Source organism: Saccopteryx leptura, chromosome 3 (genome assembly GCF_036850995.1).
Source record: "Saccopteryx leptura isolate mSacLep1 chromosome 3, mSacLep1_pri_phased_curated, whole genome shotgun sequence".
NCBI lineage: Eukaryota > Metazoa > Chordata > Mammalia > Chiroptera > Emballonuridae > Saccopteryx > Saccopteryx leptura.
The window spans coordinates 54,409,220-54,421,365 of NC_089505.1; the positions used below are offsets into that span (position 1 = coordinate 54,409,220).

A 12,146-nucleotide genomic window follows, 5' to 3' on the forward strand; every position below is an offset into this window, starting at 1 on the left:
TTTTTCTCTTTAAAATAGTAAAACACAAAACACATCATGAACTTTTAGCCCAATATAGGTATTTTCTTGAAGGATACAAATCATCAGCAACAATTAGTAAAAATTGATCCGTTAGTCCAAACTCCAACCTTACAGAGAATTCTATTTTTTTTATTTACAGAATTTAAGAATAATTAAAAAAAATATTACTAGTACACATCTTACCTTTTTAAATCAAGTTATGGTATAGATCAATTATGAGATTTTATTTTAAAATCCTATCTTATAATACTGAGGGCCTATATGAAACAGTCTAGGTCAAGGTATGTATGTTGAAATTTTACATCTAATTGCGTGTAAACATGTTCAATGGCATGCCCCAAATTGGCATTGTGAAGCAACTGGAAGACCAAACTTTGTAGAAGGATTTGGGATTGGTTGAATGGATAGGTAAGATGACTTATAAGGTGCTTTTCAAGACTAAGACTAAAATTCTTTACCTTAAGAGCTGAGTAGGAATGTGAGCAGGAAAAAACAGAGGACAAAAAGGCTTAGGGCTCATTTTTATTTTAGGATTTCATTTTTATTCATTTTAGAGAAGGGAGAGGAAAAAAGAGAGAGAGAGAGAGAGAGAGAGAGAAGTGGGGGAGGAGCAGGAAGCATCAACTCCCACATGTGCCTTGACCAGGCAAGCCAGGGTTTTGAACAGGCGACCTCAGTGTTCCAGATTGACACATTTTCCACTGCGCCACCACAGGTCAGGCTAGAGCTCATTTTTGACACTGGATTCACATTCCTCCCTACAAGAATCTGACCCATTCTCTACTGAGCTCTGTTCAGTCCCACTGCTGCTTTATCTGTCCCATACGCTACAAGAATGGTTTTGCTGCTGGGAAGGTAAAGGGCCAAGGAGATTTCCTGGGCTGCCTTACCTTCGGTGATTAACATCCTTATTCTGTGATGCTCATCACCATGTTTGGCATCCGAACACCATCAGACTTGACTCTTGGCCAAATAATAGAAATAAAAGCTATTCACCCTTTAGTATTTATTGAGAGTGTACCAAGCACAGGGCATAAACCAGAAGTCCTTTCCAACAAGTGGCTTCATTTGGAATACATGAAATGAAATAAAGCATAAAATAGAAAGAGAAGGGAAATGTCTCTTAAGAACTCCCCAAGAGATAATACTGTTCAGTACATTTTAAGTCTAACAATATATAAGCTAATATGATATAATGAAGATTAATAAACAGATGAAGGCCAAAACATGTAACTTCTTTCTTTGAATAATAAGAACCAAAGAAGAAAGCTAATGAACAAAAAGCTGACAGTGAACAATATGTACACCGTGCAAATGCATCAACTGATATACTTTTTCTGCTCAGACTTTTCAGAAACACACCTGGCCACCTGTCATTATTTTTACGACACAAATAATAAACTACTCTCGCAAATAGTTACTTGTGAGCACAGTTATCAGTTGAGGAAACAATTTTCTGCAGGTGTAAAAATTACATTTCTCAATAAGGAAAATTTAAGTATACTCAGTTTACTCATTAAGCCTTTAGAATTCTGTTTTTGCTTGTTTTCTTTGCATAGAATTCTTTCATTTTGAATCTCAGAAGTTAACCCTAAAGCAAGTGGTTCTCAAACTTTTTGATTCAGGATTCCTTCACACTATTGTTAAGGAATCCAAAGAGCTTCTTGTTTATATGGGTTATCGCTCCTTATATTTACTGTATTAGAAATTAAAATGTAAAATTTTTAAATATTTATTAATTTATTTAAAATAAGAATGATAAAGCCATTACAAATAACATCAAATTAACATAAACATTTTAATGGAAATAGAATGAAAATAATTTAGTAAGAGTGGCATTGTTTTACATTTTTTACAAATCACATTAATGCATTAATGTCTGACTCAATAGAAGAGACCAAGATTCTCTTATCTGCTTCTACATACAATCTATTGTGATATGCTGTTTTGGTTGGAGTACAAAACAAAATCTGACTGCACAGATATACAATTAGAAAAGGGAAAAGTGTTTTAATAGCCTTATCATATAATTGTGTATATTTTCTTTGATACTACCTGAAAACTCAATAGGAACTTCCTTCTAAAGAGCACAATATGGAAAGAGAGGGAAAAGAGTAACTCTATAGTGGAGAAAGCAGACAAACACTTCCTCAGACAAGTGGATCAAGATTAACGTCAACAGTGATATGTCACGTTGACAGTATGTATCCCTGATATGATGTTTGAAGTTAGCATTTAACCTCTCTGGTCTTTCTACCCCAAAGCCCATAATTTCAGTCTAATCATGAGAAAAACATCAGACAAACTTCAATAGATAGACATTCTATCAAATGCCTGACCAGTACTGCTTAAAACTGTCAAGGTCATCATAAACAATGCAAGTCTGAAAAACAGAGCCAAAACAAACAAACAAAACCTAAGGAGACATGATGTCTAAAATTAATGTGTATCCTGGATAGGATCCTGGAATAGAAAAAGGACATTAGGTAAAAACTAAGGAAGTCTAAATGAAATAATAATATATCAATGGTGTTTCATTAATTGTAACAAATGCACCATACTAATGTAAGATGTCAATAATAGGAATCAATTTGGGAGTATAGAGAAATTCTCTGTACTTCAATTTTTCTGAAAAAGTAAAGCTGTTCTAAAAAATGAGTCTATTTTAAAATTGTTTAAAACTTGACAAGAAATTGTTTTTAAAATGTAACTTGCAATGTAGAATCTGAAATAATATCAGTGTGTTTTAAAAAATCTATTATATTAAAATCCATTAGTGTTTCTTGCACTTTATTTTATAGTTTTATTATTGAGGTGACATTGGTTCAAAAATGCAGGTTTCAAGTGTACAACTCAATAAAACATCATCTGCAAACTATATCATGTGCCTGTCACCCTAAGTAGTCTCTTTCTGTTCAATTCCTCCCTCTTTGCCCACCTCCACCCACCCCCAACCACCATTTCCCTCTGGCTATCCCCATACTTTTGTCTGTGTGTTTTATATACATATATATGTGTATAAACACATAGATGCAGATATGTATATATATTTATGTACATATAGACAACACATAAATATATATATATATGGGGTTTTTTGCTTAATCCCCTCACCTTTTTTATGCAGTTGCCCAACCCCTCTCCCCTCTGACAGCTGTCAGTCTGTTATGAATCTTTTGTCATGCATGATTTTGTAAAACTATGCAATGCTTAGAAAATACTGGTTTAATGAATTAAGTAGATATTCCAAATGTTGACATGATTAATTATACAATGTCAAAATTTTGCATTTGTTAATATCACCATCAATCTCGCCAGAAAAAAAAAGCATAAAAATTGGGAAGCTGTCAAATTCATGGTGGTGGCAACAAGTCTTCCAATATTTTAATTTTTACTTGTTTGCTCAAATGTTATCACTGGCAACAAATACTATTATTTCTCTTCAAGTGACATTCTGACTACATTTGTTTTCAAGAAAATGTCTGTCAAACATCAAGAGAAAATATCTGCCAAACCTGAATAACCACATTTTGTCCCTCATTCTTTCAAGTAAAAATGACATTCCACGTTAGAAAGTGGCTAGTTCAGCAAGTGACTACAACTGCACACGCTGCTCCTCTGGACAGCTGTGCTTCGCATACAGCACGAGTGCTCTATGAGTACGTCCTGCATCATGAGCAATGTTAAAAAGCCACGTTCTCAAGGGCTGCTATTTAACAAAGTTAATCACTTTTGCTGCTTCTTTAACAACATTCTTAAGTGAAACTGGATTTTTTTCTTACAGTGATTACATGGGCAATGAAGAATACAATATGGTTTAGCAATACTACCCTGATTCAGCTAAGGTTCCAGTAATGTTACCTACCATTGCTTTTGTACCATTATTACAAATGTCACCACAGTGAAAAAGGCAAATAGTGTCCTAGTAGTATTGACCTCAAGGACTCCTAAGAACCATATTTTGAGAACCACTGACTTAAGCGATCACATATCTGACTTCTCCACTACCCTCCAGTTAAGGCGAGTGACTGAGCAAGGTAAGGAAGGGAACCTTGAAAGCTCATGTCATGTCCACAGAGATGAATCTGCTTCACTTTTTTTTTTTTACACTGCTCTGATTTGGAGGGGATGATGGAACAAAGGCCACCAAAACACTCTCCTTTACCCACCCACAGTTATCTAAAACAGGGCTTCTCAACCTTTTCCATATCATAGCAGGGAGAGAAGATGATAATATTTTGATTAAAGAGTAAAGAAATGAGGCTGCCTAAGGCTTGAGGTCCTAGCCTGGAGGTATAAGCCCTATACAGCGTCCAGGTGGTTGTTGGGTCAGTAGCTGTGCCCACTGCTAGTGTGTATGCCAAGACACATGAGTCAGACAGTTCCGTACTAAGGTTCTCAGTACACCTGGGGCTCTCAAACCAGAGGATCTCTGTTCCATACCCAGCTTCATGCTCCATTGAAGACTCAGAGCTTATTCAGATGTGTGAAGTCACAAGGTATGTAATTGTATTTCATGGTAGAACCAGAATTATATTAATGTAATTTGATGTAACTTGTCCAGAACAGTTTCTAATATTGTGTAATGATTCAGAGTACAGAATCTTATTCCCAGACTACCATGAAGTGCGAAGTCCTGGCTCTGCCACCTTCAAGCTGTGTGATCTTGGGAAAATAACTTAAGATCTCAGTACCTCAATTTCTCTACCTACAAAATGGGGACAATAATATTGCCTACCTATTATAAGTATAAAATGAGTTAATATATAAAAAGTGTTTAGGCTGATGGCTGATCAGTGGCAATGTGTGCTCTTACTGTTATGCAGGTGCTATAACCTGTTATGCAGGTCTCCTAACTGGGACTCCTTCTCTGAACATCACAGTGTTAAACTGAAGATTTGCAAAGAAAGAGAATCCCAGAGATACTAAGAGGCTTGATGTTAACCTGCAGGGTTCCATATCTGAGGTACCATGTTTGGAGCAGGTTGGTGAGAGATGTGAGAAGAGAGGAATGTCCCAGGCCTTTTACATTTCCTTATGGCATACATCAAGAATTTATAGTCAAACCTTCTTTTACCTATCAAGACACAGATAAGTTTCTACCTAATATATAAGTGTACACATATATATATTATTTTTCCTTGGAAGGGACCATGGCAAACATAATCATTACAGACTGTAAACCATCCATTTCTTGCCTAAGGTTTTTTTTCATGATGGTGTCAGGAGTTGTGGATGGATGAGCCTGGGGCTTCAAGAGCCTCCCAGAAAGCTAGACTAGGTGGTCCAAAGCTGGGACTGATCCAGACACACCAGATGACAGCTTCTTTACCTTGGGTTGAATATGGTTTTTTTCCTTTATTGAATAGTTTTTGGCAACTATTTAGCATGGCTCATAAGATCACAATTATAACTAAGAGTTTAGGTTACATCTGAAGTTGAATGATGTAAAGTGTCCTCTTCACATAAGTATTCAATATCTGAATTGCCACACTTATATAAAGTTGCAAAGAAATATAAAATTATTAATACAAGAAAATTGTCACAAATAAAAATTGACCACTTAAAAATGTAGCCCATCTTCAAACATCCCTCAAGCTTAATACTAGTACCTAACCCTTCCATCATGTCGGTATCTCTTGTCAGTTATCCAGGGCTTATCTGATGTAGTAAATACCACATGGTTACAATGTAGATAGAAAGCAAACCTATCCATGCAAAGCCACTGACCAATGAGGTCTTGCCAACTTGAACAGAAAAAAAAAATCAACAAAACTTTAAAAGAAAGTAACTGAAGGCCCTGGCCGGTTGGCTCAGTGGTAGAGCATCAGCCTGGCGTGCGGGGAACCCGGGTTCGATTCCCGGCCAGGGCACATAGGAGAAGTGCCCATTTGCTTCTCCACCCCCTCCCCCTCCTTCCTCTCTGTCTCTTCCCCTCCCGCAGCCAAGGCTCCATTGGAGCAAAGATGGCCCGGGCGCTGGGGATGGCTCCTTGGCCTCTGCCCCAGGCGCTAGAGTGGCTCTGGTTGCGGCAGAGTGACGTCCCGGAGGGGCAGAGCATCGCCCCTGGTGGGCGTGCCAGGTGGATCCTGGTGGGGCGCATGCGGGAGTCTGTCTGACTGTCTCTCCCCGTTTCCAGCTTCAGAAAAAAAAAAAGTAACTGAAATATTCATGAATTAAAAGATTTTGAGTCTGACCAGGCGGTGGCACAGTGGATAGAGTGTTGGGCTGGGACGCAGAAGACCCAAGTTCGAAACCCCAAGGTCACCAGTTTGAGTGCGGCCTCATCTGGTTTGAGCACAGCTCACCAGCTTGAACCCAAGGTCGCTGGCTTGAGTAAGGGGCACTGGGTCTGTTGTAGCCCCCTGAATAAGGTACATATGAGAAAGTAATCAATGAACAACTAAGGTACACAACGAAGAATTGATGCTTCTCATTTCTATCCCTTCCTGTCTGTCCCTATCTGTCTGTCTCTCTGTCTCTGTCACCAAAAAAAAAAGAAAAGATTTTGAGCCTGACCAGGCAGTGGTATAGTGGATAGAGCATCGAACTAGGATGTGGAAGACCCAGGTTCAAAACCTCAAGGTCACGGGCTTGAGCGTGAGCTCACCAGCTTGAGCATGGGGTCACTGGCTTGAAGCCCAGTGTCGCTGGCTTGAGCCCAAGGTCGCTGGCTTGAACAAGGGGTCACTTGCTCTGCTGTAGCACCCCCCCCCCTGGTCAAGGCCCATATGAGAAAGCAGTCAATGAACAAGCAATCATTGAACAACTAAGATGCTGCAACAAAAAATTGATGCTTTCCATCTCTATCCCTTCCTATCTGTCTGTCCTTATCTGTCACTCTCTCTGACTCTCTGTCTCTATAAAAAAGAAAAAGATTTTGAAAAAACTGATGAAATCCTTAAATATGTTTGTAAAAATGTTTTTCTATGTAATTGAAGTGTGAGAGACACTGACTTATCAACTTAAAACTTTGTCAAGAAAGTTACGCCAAAAATAAATAGTAATTTGCTTATTGTTATTCTAGGAATTTAGTTCACAGTGGTTTTATAATCTATCTTTCTGTCAAGTAAGATAAAAAATGGCTTACTTTTATGTGTTATTTTTATTTTTCAAGATAAAGCCCCAATTCACCTTCTTTCCCACTACCTTCAGCCCATAGACTGAAGATCCTGGTCCTTGATTAGTGGCCTTTTCTGATATTAAGTCTCCTGAAGTCATAAGCACATTAAAAATATAGATAAATATTTTTATCTACTCATATCAGCTCCAAGAAACCAACTTTGCCTTACTACCTCAACATCTAACAGGCCTGTCCTCCCATCTCCTCACTAAATAGTAATTTCCTCATTGTTATTCTAGGAATTTAGTTCATAGTGGTTTTATAATCTATCTTTTTGTCAAGTAAGATGAAAATTGACTTACTTTTATGTGTTATTTTTATTTATCCTTCTGCAGGAGGAGAAGGAACTTGACCTTTTCAACACATAAGATTTTTCTCAAGTTTATTTCTCTAGCAAAGTATGCAAAATTTAAATGGAAGCCTTAACAGAATTTTGTCTGGAGATATTAGGTTAAAGGTCCATGATAAGATTGATCCAGTATAAATGTGAAGGGTCCATATCACCCACAGTGACGACTTTCACTAACAGTGACTGACATTGTCACCCTGCCAGATGCTCCTACTCAATCCTAAACCTTATTGGTTTTGAAGTGTTTTATTTCTGTAATAACTATTATAGAGTGGGTTCATCTCACTGATTTAAAAAAAAAACCCATTTCTTTTTTTTAAAAATTTTATTTTAATTTTATTTATTCATTTTAGAAAGGAGAGAGAGAGGGAGAGAGAGAGAGAGAGAGAGAGGAGAGGGATAGAGAGAGAAGGGGGGAGGAACAGGAAGCATCAACTCCCATATGTGCCTTGACCAGGCAAACCCAGGGTTTCGAACCAGCGACCTCAGCATTTCCAGGTAGACACTTTATCCACTGCGCCACCACAGGTCAGGCGCTCATCTCACTGGTTTAAAAATGACAAATGTATATTGGCTAGAAGTAATTAAGTCACTAGCTTTTAAGAAAGGTACTCATGAAATGGATGGCAGTTAGAAATGAAGACTTTTTCTTCCTCCTTACTGAAAAACAATTGTTCTTTATTTACCTGAAAGTCAAGATAAACCAGACCAGCTAGAATTATAATTTATATAAAACAATTGAGATATTATGCATAAAGATATATGTAATTTGGATTTTATATTTCTTTTTTTTTTCAGTAAGAAAGAGACAGAGAGAGAGACAGATAGGGAGGTAGGGACAGACAGGCAGGAAGGGAGAGAGATGAGAAGCATTAATTCTTCACTGTGGCACCTTAGTTGTTTATTAATTGCTTTATTATGTGCTTTGATGTGGGTGGGGGTGGGGCTACTACAGCAGAACAAGTAACCCCCTGCTCAAGCCAGTGACTTTGGGATTCAAGCCAGCGACGTTTGGGCTCAAGCCAGCAACCATGGGGTCATGTCTATGATCCCACGCTCAAGCTGGTGACCCCGCACTCAAGCTGGAGAGCCCCTGCTCAAGCCAAATGAGCCCATGATCAAGCCTGTGACCTTGTGTTTCAAACCTGGGTCCTCTGTGTCCCAGTCTAATGCTCTATCCACTGCATCACTGCCTTTGTATTTATGAAGACTTATAGCCAATAAATATACAGAAAATCCATTGAGGACTGAGAATTCCAGAGGTTTTAAAAGACAGAACTCATATCTATAATGAATCTGCAATCAAGGTCTTTCTCATTTATATGAATGTGTGTATATGTCCATTTTTCTCTGTTGAATGTATTATTATATAACATAGATGTCACAGTTATAAATATCCACTTTTTTTTAACCTGACACAAGTAGGCCATATATTATAGCAATAACAGATGGGTAATAAGAACGAGAAATAGGAATTCTTCATCATACTTCCTCGGATCATGGCAATATTACTTCACCTTCCCTTCCACGCATACTAACCTCACCTCAACTAAAAAAAATAATTCTCTTATGCCTCACCTTTATAAAATATTCCTAAAGCTGATTTTATTTTGGCTTCCAGCAACAGTTGACAGTTCTCTCTGTATTTTTAATTTTTGTTTTAAGATTTCAAGTGCAAATTTTGTGCCAATATTTATAAAAAGCACATGGCACATAGAGATGAGAATTTCCCTTATGAGACTTTTAAATCAGTTCTGACTCTGTGAATAGTATTTTAAAACCTGAAACACTCAGAGGGGAAAATAGGAAGTATTTTCACATGTGAAAAGGCCAATGGGTCTGGACGTGTCTGGATACTTACTCTCTCACACAGCTCTTCAAACGTGCAGTCGGCAATGGTTCCACAAGCTTTATTCAGCCGCAGCTCTCTGCCTTGCACTTTTAGAATCCTTGGTCTAGTTACTATGGGAACATGAACAAAGACTCAATCTTGTCTGGATAATTACTATAAAATTCATCTCTTACAGATAGGAAATGCATAGCTTGATGAATAATAGCACATGATTCAACACATAAATTAGACAAAATGCTGATACAATGACTGCCACTTGAGCGTGGCATCAACCCATATACAGCAATGGAACTTATTAATTGGTCAGTGGAGATTGGGCATTGTGTTCTAAATGTATTCTCTTTCAAGAGAAATTAACTTACGTACAATCATTTTGTTTCTGAGCCAGCTCATCAAACAACTTATCCATGACAGCCTCCACATCAGCTTCACTTGTGCTACAGTGAAAAGAATAATAGAATATGAAATTAATAACACTTGAAGCCAACATCAAACAGCTGCCTGAGCCTGCTTAGCTTTTTGCCCATAAAATAAGAGAACAGGATGTTATGCTCTAAATACAAACATTAGATTTACAATACACTTAAAAGCAGAGAATATTAACTCTCAGGTAGATGATTCTGTCTTATTTGCATACACTGAAAGACTTCTGTGCTTCTGGCTGTTTCCAGTAATGAGACCATACAGGCAGAGTAAATCCATTAATACTCTGTGTACACAATGAGGAGAAAGGCTCCTGGTTCTCTCTTGCATGCAAAACAAAAGCAAATAGACAAGGCAGTCAAGCAGCCAGCAAAGTATCCTTTGAAATCTCTGAGAGGGTACATGTGAAATTAAACATTGAAGCTGTGTTTTTAAAAAATCAAGTCAAGCCACTGACTGAGAGGATCAAACATACAGAACTAAATTACCAGCTTCAAACTATCAACTTGATCTGCACATCAATAACTTTATCAGACTTCGAGTATAAGGACAACTATAAACCACGGAGCTTCTCTCAAAAGTGTCCTTGTCAGAAATTCAAGAAAACTCGTTCTGTGATGCCCACCATCCTAGCTACTAGGAAGTTAGTCTTATCAAAGAATCTTTTGTATTCTAATTAGAAATCACCATATGGTTTAGGGAACCAACATATATAAATGTGATAATACTATGGCCTTTTTCCTCTCACCTTATTTTCAAGAGGAGTTAATAAATTAACAGTGAATAAAATAAAATAACTGGCAGAAGAAATAAATGCTGTTAAAAAAAAAAACACAAGTGAAAATGGAAGTTTATTTCAACTCTATCTACATACAAACTTAGGATGCCCCGCCAATATGCTTCATTTTGACACACAAATCACTGTTATCTAGGTGTGGAACCACATCCATCTTAATAAAGTCTTATTGAAAATTAATATGACAAATTATTTTCTCTTTAAAGTAAGCTTAAATTAAACCATACTAATTTTCGGCCCTAAGCTAATTATCAGGTGGCAGATATTTAACACACAAGCACTTAATTCTTCAACTGTTCTACAGTAAATGCCTTTATAATGCAACAAAGCACACAGTTATAGAGAGTATGGAATTGTCATATTCCAAGTAATAACCACTCCACCTCAAAGGATCTTAAAAACATTATTTGCAATATTTAACTTTTCAGGAGAAATGCTATTTGACTTACATAAAGCCTTGGACAGCATTTGAATAGAGCCATATTAAGATAATAATAACACTACAGAAAGAGTGATTATAGAGACCAAAAAAAAAAAAAGACTTTAAAGGTACAAAGAAATCACAGAAGCCAATGTAAATGGCAATGCCACTGCCAAGCTCAGGTATGTGTAAATGGCTGTGCCAACATCATTCTTGGTACTTCATTTGGAACCACTTCCATCTTGCAGTGGCAGTGTACACATGCACAACTGTTAGAAAAGTGAGCTACCATTTAAGAGATATAGAAAGGAGAGAGTAATGCCAGCCACCCAAGACGTCTGCTAGCTTTCAGAAAGTTAAGCTCTCCTTAGGACAGGCATGTTGCCCAATGTAGAGAAAGAACTAATTCTGAAAAATTATCACCAAGCCAGAAAGTTACACTTTTTTTTTTTGTATTTTTCTGAAGTTGGAAACGAGGAGGCAGACAGAGTCCCACATGTGCCCGACCGGGATCCACCTGGAATGCCCACCAGGGGGCGTTGCTCTGTTGCAACCAGAGCCATTCTAGCGCCTGAGGAAGAGGCCACAGAGCCATCCTCAGCACCCGGGCCAACTTTGCTTCAATGGAGCCTTGGCTGTGGGAGGGGAAGAGAGAGACAGAGAGGGAGGAAAGGGGGAGGGGTGGAGAAGCAGATGGGCGCTTCTCCTGTGTGCCCTAGCCATGAATCAAACCCGGGACTCCTGCACGCCAGGCCAACGCTCTACCACTGAGCCAACAGGCCAGGGCCAAAAGTTACACTTTTAAAAGCATATTTGGTGAATAAACAATAGCTTACAAACTTCCTCAATAGTGATTTCTTTTTACTCTGTGATGTAAAATACTATGATGTTAAAATGTGGCTCACTAGACTTTAGTCAGGCCAAACATTCTTTGCAATCTATGAAACTACTATTGTGATTTCATCTATGGTGACATTATATGTGAAAGTACACAATTATTTTTATTATAACAGCATCTTATAAGATTTTTATTACGTTATCATAAAAAGTTACTGAGAAGTTACAAAACATAAAAAATTTTATTGGTGTCAAGTGGCCTAAAAATAAATATTTGTAAAAGCAGATTATATAACTTACAATTGAACAGACTTAAGCCAACTT

At 37.7% G+C, this 12,146-nt stretch overlaps 1 protein-coding gene across 3 annotated transcripts in view; it reads right to left on the bottom strand.

The window, feature by feature from the left end:
* Positions 1 to 12,146, bottom strand: part of AFG1L (AFG1 like ATPase) — a 244,364-nt gene that overhangs the window by 37,434 nt on the left and 194,784 nt on the right. For all 3 annotated transcript variants that reach the window (XM_066373529.1, XM_066373528.1, XM_066373527.1), the window contains exons 9-10: positions 9,712 to 9,782; positions 9,355 to 9,455 (exon numbers count right to left, since the gene is read on the bottom strand). In XM_066373529.1, the coding sequence (XP_066229626.1) occupies positions 9,355 to 9,455; positions 9,712 to 9,782 (172 nt within the window). The remainder of the gene's footprint in view (positions 1 to 9,354; positions 9,456 to 9,711; positions 9,783 to 12,146) is intronic.